This window comes from Talpa europaea (genome assembly GCF_964194135.1).
Source record: "Talpa europaea genome assembly, chromosome: 15".
Classification (NCBI taxonomy): Eukaryota; Metazoa; Chordata; class Mammalia; order Eulipotyphla; family Talpidae; genus Talpa; species Talpa europaea.
The window spans coordinates 29,744,616-29,762,567 of record NC_140083.1 but is presented as its reverse complement, the minus strand read 5'-3'; the positions used below and the strand labels follow the sequence as shown (position 1 = coordinate 29,762,567).

General features: G+C 39.7%; 1 protein-coding gene across 1 annotated transcript in view; it reads right to left on the bottom strand.

Moving 5' to 3' along the window:
• Positions 1-554: 554 nt before the first annotated feature.
• E2F7 (E2F transcription factor 7) overlaps positions 555-17,952 on the bottom strand; it is a gene marked incomplete at both ends in the record, with an annotated part of 36,078 nt that continues 18,680 nt past the window's right edge. The window contains 8 exons of the mRNA XM_084255010.1: positions 555-728; positions 1,988-2,409; positions 5,002-5,257; positions 6,373-6,880; positions 9,255-9,327; positions 9,777-9,959; positions 15,860-15,994; positions 17,460-17,618. Of these exons, the coding sequence (XP_084111136.1) occupies positions 555-728; positions 1,988-2,409; positions 5,002-5,257; positions 6,373-6,880; positions 9,255-9,327; positions 9,777-9,959; positions 15,860-15,994; positions 17,460-17,618 (1,910 nt within the window). The remainder of the gene's footprint in view (positions 729-1,987; positions 2,410-5,001; positions 5,258-6,372; positions 6,881-9,254; positions 9,328-9,776; positions 9,960-15,859; positions 15,995-17,459; positions 17,619-17,952) is intronic.

Below are 17,952 nucleotides of genomic sequence, written 5' to 3'. Positions count from 1 at the left end.
TTGCACTAAATCCCATTTTAGGAACAAAATAAATAATACCATAGGATTCACAACTGAAGTTGGCTTCCTGATGAAGCCGAAGGAAGCAGTAGCTCTTTTAAACCTCAGAAAGGAAGTTTCTCTCACCACAGATGTACTCAGGGTGAGTGGAAATACATGTCAAGAATGCTCACCCTATTTAAGTGCTAGACAGGCCCTTGCCCCCTTCAGAAAAACTGCAAGGCTCCAGCAGCCTGTTCAGATCTACTTGTAGCAGTAAGAAGATTCTTGAAGGAAAACCTCAACAGTCAGTTGGTGCTTTCATTGTGACACCGTGCATGGGCTGGACTCTAACTAGGTTAAATGCACAATTAATAACAATTACTTTCAGGAAAATAGATGATTCATGATAATGGAAAGTTAACATTAGAAACAGTGGAAGACAGATATGGCGGATGTGTGTTGAAGACTGGATAGTGTGCTTTTTATTCTCTGTTGTTCAGTGTTAGGAGATGACCTGTGAAACAGGGAAATTCAGGTGGTTTAATCCCATCTCTGCCTGGCAAAATGTCAGGTTAATCAGCCCCGTTGCTGCTGGGTATTTCGAGTCTCCTCTGTGCTGAGCTGTTGTTTCGTGACTGATTCCTTTCTCTTCTCCTAAGGACAGGGTCTCCCAGGCTGCCAGGCGTCTTGAAAAATGTCTCACGATGTGAGCGTCGGATGCTCTTGGGAGTCACTGGAACTGGTGACTAAAAAAGGGAAAAGGAGTAAATAAAAACAAAAGTGATGCCAAATTATTCTCTGGCTCTCAAATGGAAGCTCTTTCTTGACTTGTATCCCTATGCACCTACGCAGGTGTTCCCTTTTCTTTGCTTTCTATCACATTCTTGCTATTTACCTTCTTTTGCACACCAGGGAATTAGCTTCTTAATTATTTTGTGTGCAGAAGAGCATTTCCAAGTGTGGCAGTTAGGGGCTGGACTCTGCCATAACTAACTATGTGACCTTGGGCAAATTATTTAACTGGTGTGTCCCCCAGCTCTTCATGATTGCAATGGGGATGATAAAAGTACCAACTTCACAGGATTGTAAAAATTAAGCACGATAACAATAAAAGCAATTTAGAGTACACCAAACAAATAATTAGTATAAGGTGTGTTGGCCCTTTTTTGCTTACTTACTAATATTTATCCTCTCATGTTCAATGTTAAATATTTGCCCACCTACTGTGTCCCAAAAGGGTAGAACCTTATCCTGTTTATTGTTCTCTCTCACTGCCTAGATCAGTGCCTGGCACATAACTGATGATCAAAAAGCTTAAAAACCAACATATTTATCTCAATGTCTGGCAAACTTTCGTTTAAAATTCTTTTGTCCACAATATAACTCTTTCTGGGAGAGAAAGTAATCACTGAACAATGTCTAAAGGAAAATAGTTATTCAACAAATACTGCCTGACTGAACTATAAATGGGAGTTGGTCAGGAAAACAGGGTACTAATTTATATTGATTTTTTACACTTATGTGTGTACATCTGTATCTATTTTATGAGAGTGTATACATACACATTTCCTCTTAAACAATGCATTCAAGAAAGGACAGATGCTAAAATCCTTTGAGTTATTATCAAGATGTTTGTTTCCTTCAATTGTGTCTGTAGCTGTACAAAGAAAATTCAGGGTGATCTTCTTAATTAATCTAAGGAAATGAAACCCTGGAGAAATCATCTAACTATTAGCATTCATCAAAACCCCCACCTGAACTCTACTTAAAGTAAGTCCTTCTAGATCTAAGAAACAGATTGACAACTAAATATTTTTGTCTTTAAGCACAGGGGCCCTCACCTATATCTCTGTGCTTTATCAAAGAGGTGGGTCACTCTGGGTCTACAATGGAAACCAAAGAGAACCTGGCATAGAACCACCACCTACAGTCATGTGACCCAGACTGAAGCCAAATAAATGCATATCGCATCACAGAGTGATGAGCCTTTTTGTATCCAACTTACCTGTTGTAACTTTACTACAGAGGCTGGATGTCCCCCAAAGACGGGGGATTCGGGCTGGATGATATGGTGTGATCTGGATATCACTGGACTCAGGTTAAGTGAGCACTGACCCTGAAGCTGCAGGTCCGCAGAAGTGAGTGTGGATGATTTTGGATTAACCATGGCTGCTGGGCTGATGAGAAGATGAGCTGTTGATCCAAGGCCAGGCAAGCCAAAATTCACAGGTCCCGTGTTTGGGAGAGAGCCAGGAGCAGAGGTAAGTGGCCCTGGCACAGTGGGAGAATAGAGAACAGGAAAAGGGCCCAGTGTCGGAGATGGTAAGACCATGCAAGGAACTCCGAGGGACGGCAGCTGACCTGAGGATGGCCCCACAGCATGGGTGGGCTGACTGCCAGATAAGAGCACATTGAAACCATTTAATCCTGAAATGAAGCACAACATGGGGAAAATCAACACAATGTGAAGATAACATTCAAGCTCACAAATCCCTCATGGCCCTTGCAAATGAGAATCCACATTATATCAACCCCAGAGTGCCAGTTCAAGCCTCCTTTCTGGGCTCCAGCCCCACACCACTCCTTCATAGCAACATCCACAACTGTGGCCCTGGTCTACCTTTTTCATCATTTGGTAGATGCCTGTATCTCCTGAAAGAGTTTCTTTTTTTTTTTTTTTTTAAGATTTATTTATTTATACAAGAACCGGGGTATAGGCCAGATGTGCGGGAGGGTGAGAGGATTCACCAGAGACAGAGCGGGGAGCAGAACAGGGAGACTGATGAAATACACTGCTAAGGGGAGCAGTGGGCGAGACAGGAGAGATCTGCAGAGGTTGCGGACAGCTTCACAGCGTGGTGCTCAACTGCCTGCGCCACCAGAGGAGGCCCATGAAAGAGTTTCTTAATATGAGTGCCACTGGAGCCAAACTGTGGAGGAAATTTGGCATCAGAAAAATTATATCTTTATTTTAAAAAACTTCTAACTGAAATTTGTATTTCCCTCAATTATGATCACAGCCAAAAAAATCACAGCTATATTAACAGTACTTCGACGATGTCACTAGTAAAAAGCAGCTATTTCTATCCACATTACAGCTATGGCAGATTTCTTATTGAAGTAACGTTGGTATATATTGTTGTTGGTATTCTGGGAGCATAAGAGCTGCCACACCTCCAAAGTGTTACTCTCACTCCTCCCGCTCTGTGTTCCTCAGTTCTATAATTAATTTTCTAGGGTTCGTTTTTAAGTTTGGCTTTATCTATTACTTTGTTTGGTTTCTCTATATGCCATTTATAAGTGACACCATCAATATTTGTCTTTCTCCTGGCTTATTTCACTTAGCATAGTTCCTTCCAGCTCCATCCATGTTGCCACAAATGGCATGAGTTTTTTTTTCATTGCTGAATAGTATTTCATTGTGTATAAGTATGTGTTCTTGATTCACTCCTCCATTTTTGGGTATTTAGGTTGTTTCCATACTTTGGCTACTGTAAATAGTGCTGTGAAGATGGGAGTAAAAGTTTCCCTCCAAATTAGTATTTTTGTGTTCTTTGGGTAGATACCTAAGAGTGGGATTGCTGTGTTGTATGAAAAACCATTTGAATCTCGTGAGGAACCTCCATATTGTTTTCCATTAGGCCTGGACTGTTAAACTCATCACAACTTTAAAGTGAGGAGAGTACTGGACTTTTCAGACCTTTTATTACCACAACTCAACAAATTATTTCTTTTTTTAAAATCCCATGTATTTAATTCTAAGCATTTGAAAACATTCTGAGGAGTAATGCATAGTGTCAAAGGGTTCATGGCAAGAAAAAGCTAAAATCCCTGGGATGGGATGTAATCTTCATTCAGCAGAGGCTTAGTCTGTTTTTTGTTCATCAAGGTACCCTGAGTGTCGTGCTTAGAATAAATATTTGCTATAGGAATAAAGAATGTTTTCTAGACAAAACGAATAACAAATACCTACCCTAATATACTGATATAAAGTGAACAGGAATAGAAGAACATCATTTAAGTTTCTCTGTATCAAGGGCGGTTTTGTTACACAGTGCATATGTTAAAAACTTAGGTATCGCCTCCCTGGTGGTGCAAGGGGTTAAGATGCAATCTATAAAGCTGTCTGCAGCTGCTGCAGTGTGAGTTCAATCCCTGGCCAGGGAGCTACCCACATGGTGCAGCAGACCTCTCCTGACTCACCCCCTGTTCCCCTCAGCAGTGTATTTCAGTCAGTCTGCCTATTCTGTTTCCCACTCTTGTCTCTGGTGAATCCTCTCATCCCCCCATCCCTCTGGCCTGTACTCCAGTTCTTGTATGCATAAATAAATAAATCTTAAAAAAAACCCAAACAATTTAGGTATCCATTATATTTTAGTTTTATTTTAAAACTAAAGTTACTGAGTGTTAGTGTCAGGAACTATTATTCTAAATGTTTTAGATATATCATTTTATTAAATTGAATTCAGTTTTCATAGCAGTCCTATGAAGCAGGTGCTATTATTATTTCATTTTACCTGGAAGGAGGGCTGAACAGGTGTCATAAGTTCATGAGACGATAAGACAAGTAGTTGTAACATCCTGCCCTCTTCCTATAGACCTGGCCTTCCATATGAGGACATGCTCAGTGTTTCTGGACATTTAAGAGGAGCAAGCTAGCTGCCCAGATTGGCCAGTGAGTACACTTTGATATGGTGAACCAGTGCCTGATTCAGCTAAACTATAAACATTGATTCTTCTTTTGAATTTATGGGGGGTGCCTTTTAAAAAAAAAAAAATTAAAATTTAATGCATTACAAAAGAAAATCACCTGGCCTAATTACTTTTCCATTACCCTTGAAAGTGAAAGAAGCCTCTATCTGCATTTCACAGATGGAGAAAACAAGGAGGCTAAAAGTAAACTGACTCAGGCCATCAGTAGCAGCTCCTTAATGAACCCCACAGACTAGGCCACATGCATAAGAAGTTCTAAATTCAATTTCTTATTTAAGGAGTCTGTGGCCTGATGATGTCCCTTACCGGCAGGTGACTGCACATAAAGATACTGCAGCAAAGAGGGCTCTTTGGCGCTTTCATTTTCTTTGGAAGGCTTTTCAATCTCTGTGTTTCTTAAGGGATCTCCCCAGTCAGAAGAAACGAAGCCGTTTGTTGTAGCCGTTCCTAAAAACTCCCTTGCAGCAGAAAGGTGGCCATTCGTGTGAATATCTTCGAGGGGCGCAGACCCCCTGCTCCCTAGGATCTCGGCAGAGGCAATGTCTGTGGAATCTGAGGGTTTCTAAGCACAAACAAACCAGGCACCAGACAAGCAAGTCAAAATCTTAAAAACAGCTTCCTCAAAACTGCTAACAGATAAACAAAGAGGCCAAAGTGGGCACTGTGCCAAGCTGACTTGTGTATGGCAGTTGAGGAAGGGCCCGAAAATCAGTGTCACCTCACGTGCATCTGTAGACTCATGATTCTTAAGCCTAGAAGTGATGAAGATTTTAATAACGGGAAAAGGCTGTGTGTTTAATACATTTCTGAGCTTCCCACTCATAAAGGGTGTGGGCACTACCGTCTTTTTAAGAATCTGATGAGGATTGTGGGGCTGGCTCACATTGGTTACCTAAGACATACACCAGTCAGTCTTTCACTTCTGTTCTGTAACCCCAGTCTAGATATATACATACACACATGCATACATACATATACATACATGCATATACATTTACATACATATATACGTGTGTGTGTATGTGTGTGTTGGCAAGAAAAAGTAGAGGAGAAAGTTTCTTAATGAATGGACTGATTTCCATGAAGTATGTGTAGCTGACCTAATTCTACTTGCTGCTGTGCTGCAATGCCATTGCTCTGGCCTTCTGAGAGGTTTACTGGCCATATCTTATTAACCTCTGCTAAGCGGGAGATGTGGACAGCTGTTTTTGTGCTTTTCATAACAAGGGAAATAGTATCTGTGAGCAGAGATAAGGGCAACAGTGATGTGAGCACAAGCAATGATACTACAGCCATGTTCCTGGCCCTGGAACTCAGTGCATCTTGTATTAAGAGGATTATTTCAGTGATCTCAACTTCTTTGAAAAAAATAAGTATAGTCAAAGGACAAAGAGGAAATATACATGCCTCCATGTGGTGCAATAATGGGGACATTTTTGTTTTATCTTTTCAGTAGTTTATGCAAAAGGAGACCTTTATAAAAAATCACTTTTCATACAGTATTACTTTATGACAAGATCTTTGGGGAGAGTCAGTTCCCAGCTCAGTTACACAAGTGATACATGAGTTAGCCTCATTTTCCAGAATCAAGCTGCTTATTTCTATCTGTGAGTCTGTGTCAGGGAGAAGGTCAGAGCTAACAGGAAGTCAGTAAACATGTCCATCAGGATCCCTTACCTTGGGCATAACAAGGGACAGAGGACCATCTTCATAGTCCCGACTTTGTCTTTTGGTGGCCGGCTCCTCCTCCTCCTGAGACTTCCTCTCCTCACTGAGGCGCTTCTGAACTGAGGGTGTGCATGACGACTCTGTTGTTGTTAGGACTTCCGAGCTCCTGCTGTCCCTCTCTGACCCCGACCCCGACCCTGGGGACGGCCCCTCCTGCAGGTTCCCATACAGCATGAACAGTGAGGTGGAGGGCACGTACACCAAGGGCTGGCCGGCCAGCAAGGCTGGCTTCAGGTTCTCCACATCCGAGTTTGCAGAAGTGAGCAAGGAGCCTACTTGTCCATTTAGACCACTGTGTGTGGAGAAGGCCTGCAAGTCCATTTGTGCCACAGAAAATACTTGGTTGGCTAAAGGATTAGCACAATAATCTGAGTCAATAGGGAGGACAGGCATGGGAGGAGCAGGGTCCAGGCTGCTCGATGGAGGCATCACTTTCTTACTGGTAAATGGCTTCTCCCTGGAAGAAAAGGCGACAGTGGGGGCCATCCAGTTACCTACCATATTCTACCACTCCCTGACTCTGCTTTCCTACAGAGGAGTACTAAAACAGGAGGTAACACTAGATAGGTTGATGTGAAAATTCACTCACTGATTGCGTGTTAGCTAAGCGCAGAGGCAGATGATGAGGTATAAGATGGATAGATGGTTCAGGATGGGGTGGGGGAATTGATGTGGGATGAGCTCATGCGGGATCTCAGGTTAGAATTAATACTGGCTCCTTTCTTGCCTCTCAGTTGTCAGTTACCCAGCACACACCCCTTAGCATAATATAATAATGATGTAATTATAATAGTTACTCTCACAGCTCCCTGAGTTTACTAGGGAGGAAAACTAAATGAAGCTGAAAAGGTTAAATAACCTGAAGGTCATCCAGCTCAGTGACAGTGACTGGGTCTCACACTGTCTCTGAGGGGTTCTGGGTGGACACCAGAGACTGTACCAGACTGTGACTTGAAGAACAAATCTAGCTCGTCTCAAATTCACTATGAAATTAATGAAGTGGGCAGTGAGTTAGAAAATAAACTTTTCTACAAAATTATTCTTCTCCAGAATTCTTGTCCCATTCTGTTTGGTATCACAACAGAACTTTAAGGCAGCACATTCTACATTAAGTTCCCTCAAGAGATGAGATTAGGGACCTCCCTAGTGGCATAAGGAGTTAAGATGCAGCACTATGAAGCAATCCGCAGCTACTGCAGATTGCTGGCCAGGGAGCTACCCACATGGTGCAGCAGACCTCTCCTGACTTGCCCAGTGCTCCCCTCAGCAGTGTATTTCTGTAAATCTGCCAGTTCTACACCCCACTCTGTCTCTGGTGAATCCTCTCACTTCCCCACACCTCTGGCCTGTACCCCAGTTCTTGTATGCATAAATAAATAAATCTTAAAAAAAAAAAGAGATGAGATTACATACATCTGGACCTTTTATACAGAAAACTTTCCAAATTCAACATGTATATATTCTGGGTATCTTTTTAGAAATAGAGAAGAAAAACCCTTAAGATTCCTTTAGGCACTATTAAGGGGGGACAGAGATTTCTCTCAAACTTTGTGATGAGATTACTGAGGCCTATTTTTTATCTACAAATTTTGTCATCCTTTGTGCTACTGGGAGTAAAATGGAGCGCACTGGGTGCCAGAGATGAGCAAATCTCTCTAACCACAGTCCCCTCTGGGTGAGTAATGGTATTACTCAGCTCTGTGCAACTCAACATGCCCACACTGAGCACACCCCCACCCTCCTACCTCAGCCATCCACCTCCCCACTGTCACTAATAATATCACCATCATCTGACATCCAGATGTTCTTTTTGATGCCTCTCCTTGCTTTCGTGAGTCTGGCTGACTCACAGTCTTACACTGATGCCCATTTCTTTCAATTTTCAGCTGACATGTCTCAGACGAGCACCAGCAGACCAGAATGACTGCTAATGCTCTGCTCTGTGATCTTCTCACCTGAAGCCCTTCTCAGCACCTAATCCCACCTGCTGAAAGCAGCCAGAATGTTCCTCTCCAGGGAAGAGTTCTGTACTGTCTGTGTGATAAGTCCAGATTCTTCTACTTACCTTTCAAAGCTTTTTGCTAACGTGACCTACTTACCTCCAACACCCAAGCTCTTTTTATGACTATTTCCTTTTACTGTCCTACTTGGACAAACTGTTACAGCTAACTAATCAGTGCCTTGTCCCCCTACTTCCCATATTGCCTCACAGTCTGTCTTCCCAGATCTGTCATTAGACCTACTCTTCACTTTCAGCATTTCCTCTGCTCCCTCTGATAAATGTGATTTCCTTCAAAATCAGAACTAAAGTTGGAGGCAGATGGCCTAGGTTTGAATCTCAGCCCTGTCACTTATTAGCAGTATGACCAGGGGCAAGTTACTTAAACTCTCAGGGTTTCAGTTTCCTCTCTAAAATGAGGATTAGTACCAACCTCAAAAAATTACTGTTATACTAGATGAGTGACTATACATCAACTTTTGGAGCAGGGCCTGATAGCTAAACACCCAAGTCCGCTAGGATGGTAATGAGTATTCACAGGACGATGAGCCATTATTCTTCAGTGTCATTTGGTAGCAAACTGTCTTTTTTCAGTGTATTTGTTTCAATTTTTTCTAAGCTTTCATAGACAAGGGTATAAAATTTCCTAGCTTTTGTATCCCTGATGAAGCATCCCATACCATGGTAGGAAAAGTTACAAAATTGTTAATAAGCAAACAGTTGACTTATAAGCAAGACCGCTAAATTCCACCTTTTGATGGATAGCATTTCAATATAGTCCAGTTTAACACTAGGAAATGGAATACCCTTGGTATTTTTAAAGACTACTTACTGTGAACTGTGTTCTATTTTCTGTCTGTAGACAGCTGCCAGACTTCCAATTTCTAAGGAGTAACCACCTGATCCTGAAAAGGAAAATGAAGGTCTAACAAATATAGCAAGAGAATGTTACATAGCAATTATATACAGCAGGATTCATTATTCACAGCTCAGGAGTGATAAGATGATCTCAAATCCATTTTGCTTTTTTGATTTAGAAATTTCCCAAAGTTAGTTTTTCATGAAGAATTCAGGTCTCATAAAGAATCAGTAAGAAAACAATACAAGTGTTGATTTATAAATCTAATAAATTTCTGAGATGCCTCAATCAGGCAAACATAGTGAACTGAGCTAAAGGCTGACTGGGATCAATTTCATGCATGGTCCCACACTGTGACAATAGCAGCTCCTTTACCCCTCACAATAGTTTCACCTGAGGTAACTGATAACAGGCAGGGCCTTGAGAGTCAGTTCATTATAAAATACCAGTGTCCAGGTAGGGTGACAATTATGTGGATTCCAGAGAGGCAGATACCTTGTTCTTTGTAAGGGCTGTTGGGTTCGGAGTTCACTTTTCTCTGAATCCTCTCAGAACTCGGAACTGTGTTAAAAGAACCATGTCGAGCCAGCTTTTGTTTTGCACAGACCTGAATATGGCCATATGATTCTCTTTTCAGTTCTGGTAAGACAGATGCAGAAACATCCACAAGTTCCTCATCTAAATAAATGAGAGAATTGGTAGTTTTTATGAGTCTTGTCTCAAACCCCAATTTATTTCGATGTACTAATCTTTTTTGAAAGTTAGTGGATTAACTATAAAGTGAGACTGAATCCATATATTCTAAAATTATCTGGAATGCAACAAAAGTAAAGCAAGATGTTCTTCAACCCAAATTAGAACGGACCTGACATTTCAGATGCTTTCTTTGGGTAGAGAATATCAAAAGAAAACCCAATCATGCTTAGCCCAACATGCATATTTTCAGACTTTAACATTAACTGAGATCAGCCTCTTATGCCACAGCTCTAGGACAACGAACACAAAGATCTGTATTTCTACTATGCTTTATTATTTCTTTCTTATGCAGTAGGAGGCTCAGTTACTAAGTGACCAAAGGAATAAGGTCAGCAGAAGCCTCATGGTTGAAATACCAGGAGATCAATGCAGATCAGTGAGAACAGAAGCCTGGAACTTGGAGACCCATTTTAAGCTTACAGGAGCCTATATGAAGTCGGGATAGAACTTTCTATATACAGCCAGGCCTAAATATATTTCTTTATTTCTATGTAGAAATAGTCCCTCTTGCTCAGATTGTCATTTCTACCCTGTTCATCTGTGCTATTTTTACTAAGCTCAAGAATGCGTAACTTAATTATAAAACTAACAATAAACTGAAAGTTTCCACTACACTTACATTTTCTAAAATTCAAAAACTGTAGAAGAAAATCACCTGTATGATTTTGCTATAACAAAAAACCAATAAATGTTCTTTTTAGAAAGTCAGAAATTACAGCCTCAAAAAGAAGAAAACGAGTCAAGACAGTCACAGGGATGGTATTTACTCATATCCCTGAAACTAAATGTACTGGACAACATATATAAAACAAGACTGTGGAGCAACATCTTCAAAGCACTGAAAGGAAAAACTTTCAACCTAGACTTCTTACCAAGAGGAATTATCTTCAAAAAACAAAGGCAAAATAAAGACATTTTCAGACATACAACAGCTGGAGGAATTCATCATTGGAAGATAATAACTATGAGAAATGTTAAAGTCCATCAAGCAGCAGAAAAATCAGATGGAAACTTACATTTAGAAAAAGGAATGAACACTGGAAATAGTTATGACATGGGTAGTTATCAATCTTATTAAAACATCTTCAAAATGCAAGTCAGTCTTTTAAGCAAAAGTAATAATTAATTGCATTATGGCATTTATAACAGAGCAGCAGTGTTTGACAACAACTACAAAGGTCAGGCAGGGAGAAATGAAAGTATGCTATTATAAAGTTCTTATATAAAATTAGTATAATGTTACTTGAAGGCAGACTGTTATAACTTATCATAAAGGTTCAAACCATAACTCCTGAAGCAACCATTAAATAACACATAAATAATTACAGCTAATGGAATATGGGTGAGTGGGTGGTAGGTGCACTATGGCAGTAATACCTGATGAAGGTATCTATTAACTCAATTACAATAGCTAAGCTTTGGAAACAGCCCAAATGCCCAAAAATAGATGACTGGATCAAGAAGATGTGGTACATATATACCATGGAATATTACTCAGCATTCAAAAAAGATAAACACATGCAATTTGCAGCAACATGGATGGCGCTGGAAGGGATCATGCTCAGCGAAATAAGCCAGAAAGAAAAAGAAAAATACCGGATGGTCTCACTCATAGTAGGAATCTAGAAAACTTAAATAAGGGACCAGGAAAATGAATAACTATAAGAAAGTGAAAATCAAAATCAACAAAAAACTATGAACCAGAGACACTTTTAGGGGGGCGGGGGCGGGAGGGGAGGGATTGGGGTCAGAATGGGGGGGGCTGCAATTTTATGGGGAATATAACAATAAAATTTATAAACAAAAAAAAAATGAAAAATAAATGAAATCAATAACATAGGAAATAAAGGATTAAATATAAAAAAGTTACAGCTAATAGCCAGTAAAGGAAATAAAACGGAAACAAAAACATCCAGAGGAAGGAAAAAGTAAAAACAAAGAATGAGCAGACGAAAAGAGAAGACAAATAGCAAAATAAGGACTACAATACAAATATATCAATAATCACATTAAATGCAAACAGTCTAAACAACCCAATTAAACAGAAATTGTCACATGAGATATTTTAAAAACCCTCAATTATATACTGTCTACCAGAATCTCATTTAAAATAGTTTAAAAGGATGAACATATGTACTATGCTAACTAATGAAAAGAAAGATAAAATGACTATATTATCACTATCAGATAAAGTAGACTTTATTTTATAATAAGAAAAGGTTATTTCTTTAAAAAGATATAAAGATATATTCTAAATGTTCTGTGCACCTAATGATAGCTTCAATTACATAAAGTAAAACTTGATAGAACTTCAAAATGAGAGATAAATCTGCAATTATAATTAGTACATAAAACATATCTAAATAACTTGTGGACCAAAGAAGAAATCAAAAGGGAATTTGCAAAGTATTTTGAATTGGAAGACAATGAAAACAAACACACATAAAATTTTGTGGGGGGTAGAGAAAAAAGCAGTTTGTAGAGGAAGAAAAGTTCTCAAATTAATGACACCCATTTCTACATTAAGAAAAATGAAAAAGAACAAATTAAACTGACGTAGGAGAAAGGAACTAAAAAAGAGCCTGAATAGTCCTATACCTATTAATGATTAAGAAATGGAATCTGTTGTTAAAATCTCACACAGATGAATCATGTGAATTCTACCAAATGAAACAGTCAGGGACCATTTCAAATCACAAAATCACCATTACAAAGTGCAAAAATATGAAAATATGGCACTACAAAGACGATTAAAAGGATACTTGTTTATGGGCTGAGAGCTGAGACAAGAAGGAAGAGCACACTGCCTTGTTCAACTTCAGCTGGGAACATGTACATTGACCACTAAAATTTTTCACCACTTGGCATGTCCATGAATGAGAAAATGTCTGGAGTATGCAGTATGATTCTGGAGTTACCAATTTTAATGAGGTGAATTTGCAAATATGGAACCTGAGAATAATAAGCACTGCGTATGTGATTTGTTTATAGAAATGTTTAGAAAATACAAGCAAATCTAGAGTGAGAGAAAGTAGGTCAGTATTTGTCCCAGGGATGTGGGTTGGGGGAGGGAAGGAGAATTACAAAGGAACAGGGGGAGACTTTGGAGGTGATAGGTTAAATATCTTGATTGTGGTGATTATTTCACAGACAATGCAAAGTTTATCAAATTGTAACTTTATTATGTCAACGCTACTTCTACAGAGCTGTTAAAAAGAAAACTCATGCATAAACTGAGTGATGATGGTGGAGAGGAAAAAGAAGTTTAAACTGCTTATCAAACAAGAGGTGAGGGAGAGTAAATTAAGGAATCAAAGGTGACTTGATGTTCCAAATTGCATTGCTGAGTTGATGATGACAGTATTGTTAATGGAACTAGGGAATTCAGAGAACCGTGTATTTGAAGAATAGAGAAAGCAAGTTCCTAACCTTGGTCTAAGGCCTCTTTCCCAGTCAGATCAAAGCTCTCCCCAATTTTATGCAAATAGGAACTTGATTTCTCTACACCACGGTTAAATCCCTCTTCTCTTTTAATTGACCTAAATACCCCTTGTCACTTCTGTTACATAAAGTATAAATTTCATGGCCCAACATTTGAGGCTTTCCAGTCTGTGATGCCAATCAATCGCATTTTGTCCTTATTTTCTATCCTAAGATCTCTCTAACTCTAGTTAGATTTGTTCTTAAGTATATTTCTTCAACTAAAAAGCTCTCCATCACTCCACAACACAACAGCGCATCAGAACACCCCATATTCTCTCTGCATTTCTACAGGGCCAGTACCACCAGGTGTAGTGCTTAACTATTAGCTAATTTTCAAATTCTAGTGATACATCTTCAATAGAAGTTCATTGACCAACCAAAGTAAGTAAGGTACTGATAGCATCTGGCCTCAGGTGTGTAGAGCAGGTACAAGGAAATACTCTCAACATCACCAAGTACAACTGATACCGCAATAATGCAGATGAGATGTGCTGCTCTGGATGACAAGTGTAAGCATCATGATGGAGATGACCTTTGAGCCAGATCTTGAAGGTTGAATAGAATATTTTAATGTTGAAAAAGTGAAGAGGGCTTTATAGGTAGGAGTAGGAGAAGCCAAAGGCAGAGAAGTAGACAGTGGCTAAGTTGTGCGGCAGGTCCTCGAATGATGTCGTTTCTTTATAGTGTCAATGAGGAAAACAAAAATCCCAGCTCATGCTGAAAGAAATAACATTTTTGGAGACTCTGGTTTCATTACATGCCACTTAAAGTTGCAGTTTCCTGGTCCAACCGCTATGGAAAGCTGTCTGGACGTTCCTTGGTCTACTAAAAATGGAGCTACCATATGACCCAGCAATTCCACTCCTAGAAAATCTACCCAAAAGGACGTGGAAACGTTGATTCAAAAGAATACCTGTACCCCGATGTTTATTGCAGCACTATTTATAATAGGTAAAACCTGGAAACAACCCAGATGCCCAAAACTAGGTCAAGAAGATTGGGTATATATACACAATGGAATACTATTCAGCAATCAAAAAGATAAACTCATGCCATTTGCAGCAACATGGATGGAGCTGGAAGGAATTATGCTCAGTGAAATAAGTCAGAAGGAAAAAGAAAAATATCAGATGGTTTCACTTATAGCAGGAATATAGGGGACCCAAATAAGACATCAGGGGAAAAAAATAGTAACAATACAAAACACAACAAAACAAAAACAAACAGACAATTATAAACCAGAGACATCCTGCAGGGGAGGAGGAGGGAGAGAGATCAGAGGGAGGGAGGGAGGAACACAGGGGACTGAGGTGATGGTGCACAAGTGCACTGGTGAAGGAAACTCTATGGGGACTACACTTGGGAGGGGGAAGTAAACATTGTTTAAAAATGAACAATGATGTAAAAAATATATAAAAAATTAAAAATTAAAAAAGAAAAGCTGCAGTTTCCATGAGCCAATCCATGACAGTAAATGAAGACCTATGTATATTTCGTGCAGTCAGGGACTGCGTCATATACGTCTTTAAATCTCTTACAGCATTTAGTATAGTAATCATGTGCAGTGCAGTCCACATTAAGTACTTACTGGATTGAATTAGTTATACTTGATTTTAAGTGCTTTCAGCTAGATCCTAAGTGAATAATGTGTTAGGGAGATAGCTATATCTGTGATATGCCTGGGTTAAATGGCAGGAATTTATATCACTGACACCACAACTGGAAAGATAATTTTAAAATAACTTTAATGCCTTTTTCCCAGGCAGCATAGCTATATGTAAAGTAGTTGGTGCAATAAGATCTAGTCCCCAATTGCTCAGATGTTATCTGTGAAATAAGTAGAAAATAACATTTTCTTCTGCTCTGGTTTAGTAAAATTATGACAGTTGCAACCTTTTAGATCAATTATAAAAAAAATGATGTTCATGACATCCACACTATACTTAGAAGTCATCTTACCACATACCAGTCTTATGATAGAAAATGCTATAATTTTTACATTATCTGAAATTTCCAAGAAAAACAATGTTTTTAATGTAGAAATAGCCAAAGTTCATAAGAAGTATCTTTTTTAAATCTCCAGGAAAAAACTTCAGAACAAAATAAAAAACACTGCAGAGCTATAATTTAATAGTTACAGAAATTGTGTATGAGCCAACTAGCACATATCATTTCGAGACTAATGTTTGTTGTTCTAAGAGTGACATCACTGGCCTGTTTGAATGCGGCATGGGTTGTGGGAAATGGAGATCAACTTCACATGGACTAGATGTATGATTTAGAAAAGGAATGGAGGATTTTAAATAAAACAGGTCCCTAGCTAAACGATGCCGCCTTACCACTAGAACTGAAGTCCACAGGCCCGATCCATTTGAAGGCAGGTTTACGGCCTCGTTCTTCTGTTACATGCACTTTCTTTATCAGGGCCAAGCTGGTCAGAACATTGGCTATGTCATAGAGGCGTCGTACCTTTGCTTGAAGATATAAAACACAATTATGGTCATGCCGACCATAACACCATTACGTTTTAGTTTATATGACAGGTCACTTTTCTTGGCCACCCTGTAAACCTCAATTTGAAAGCAGCGGGTTGGGATAAATAGACAAATGGCTCTGTCATGCAATCACCCAGGATTTATGCATCTGATCACATCAAGGGAAGGTCAGTGTGTCCATCCAGTTCTGCAACTTCATACCTCTTACAAGAGGCACCTGGTGACAAGCAGGAAGCACTGATATGGCAAACACACCAAGGGAGGGAGCCGGGTTTTAATTAAAGGCTTAGCAAATGTAATTCTGAGATGTGGCACATCAAAAAGCTTGCCCCAGTTTCTCCCAGCAGGAGGTCGTGGCAACAGCTCTGCCAGGCAGCTGGCCTGTGAAAATGACAGGGATTCTCTAAAGCCTCCTATGAGGTTGCACTCCTGGGTGCACAGGGTGTCTCATGCTCAAGGTTATGAGCCACAACTGTGCCAAAGCCAGGTTGTTCTTCACCTGATATCCTGGGGGAGAAGTGGAGATGGACAATCCCTGAATTTTACAAGGTTTGGGAGAGTCATTTGAAAATGCATGTGTTGAAGGAGAAATTCAGATAACACATTAAACAGGCAGGACAACGATGCCAAAAAAGTAATTTCTGTTCAAGAACTGGATTTACAGGTAGGAAACCCACTTGACCTCAGGGCTGAGATCAAGCAAAGGAGCTCTGATTATCATCCAGAAACATCAAGCATTCACCCCTGATGCAATTTTCTTCCCAGTCCTGATAGAGCTGGACTTTTTCTAGTCATTTCTCCCACAGTGTGATTATAATTCCAGTTGGAAATAAAACAAGTGAGAGAATGCTGAGCTCGTGGCTTCCTAGGGCTTGAAAGGGCTAGCAGCAGCAGAAGGCATTTGGCTGGAATCTGTGCTTGAGCAAAAAGGAATATGTGCTCAATGTGAAACCCGGACATGCTTTCCTTGTTCAGCAGCCAAGTCCCACCACCCCTCCCCTACCCTGGCCATTCCTCTGGTTCTTACCTGCAGACAACTTTCATCTCCACCCATCAGAAGAGTATGCAGGGGGGCGAGGAAAAAAGGGGAAAGAAAACTCAGACATTCCATTGTGGATGCAGAAATACTAAAGAGAAATGCAATGTACCTCACACCCTCCCTGACCTGCATTGGTGGGAAAGGAATCCTTCCCCTGGAGACTGTAACTGCTGGGAAAAAGATACCTAACAGAATTTTAACAGGAAAGCTAGTATGTGACTAACTTACCTCTCACAACAGCAAGAACACCTTTATTATGACTGTAGGGAGAACTTTACTTCTCTCACACACAAACACACACACAAACAAACCAAAAAACATTCTTTTTTTCTGAGTCAGGAAACATGAACACATGAAATCCCACCCTTTTTGTGCTGATAAGAGGGTTTAGGTGAAGATGCTTACTTTTAAATTTACTATGGTCTGGAGTATCTTGGCTTTCTTCTATCAGTATTTTGGCAGCCACATCAAGGGTAACAATCTTGGTTTTGGAGACAAGGAAGAGCATGACAAACTTCTGGCTCATAATTCTCAGAGACTTGTCTTTTCTACTATTTGCAGATGCTAAAAAGAAATAAAATGAAAGCATCAACACATAGAATTTACCACAAGAAAGACTATGCTTATAGTTTTCCAGAACTAACTAACTCTGCCAGCAGATGGAAAAATCAGTTTTGTTATAGGCAGGAGTCAACTGGACACACATCACAAAAGTTGGCTCATAAAGAACTAGCATGGATTTTCTTGTGGCTCATAAAACGCCCCTCTGGTAGGCACGAACTCTGGAATGCATATTTTAAATCACTATTAGTGGCTTACATTCATGTTTTATAGAGTAGAATCCATGAGGCAGGTTTCCTGAATCAACATTTTGAAAAGATTAATGTAGAAGGATAAA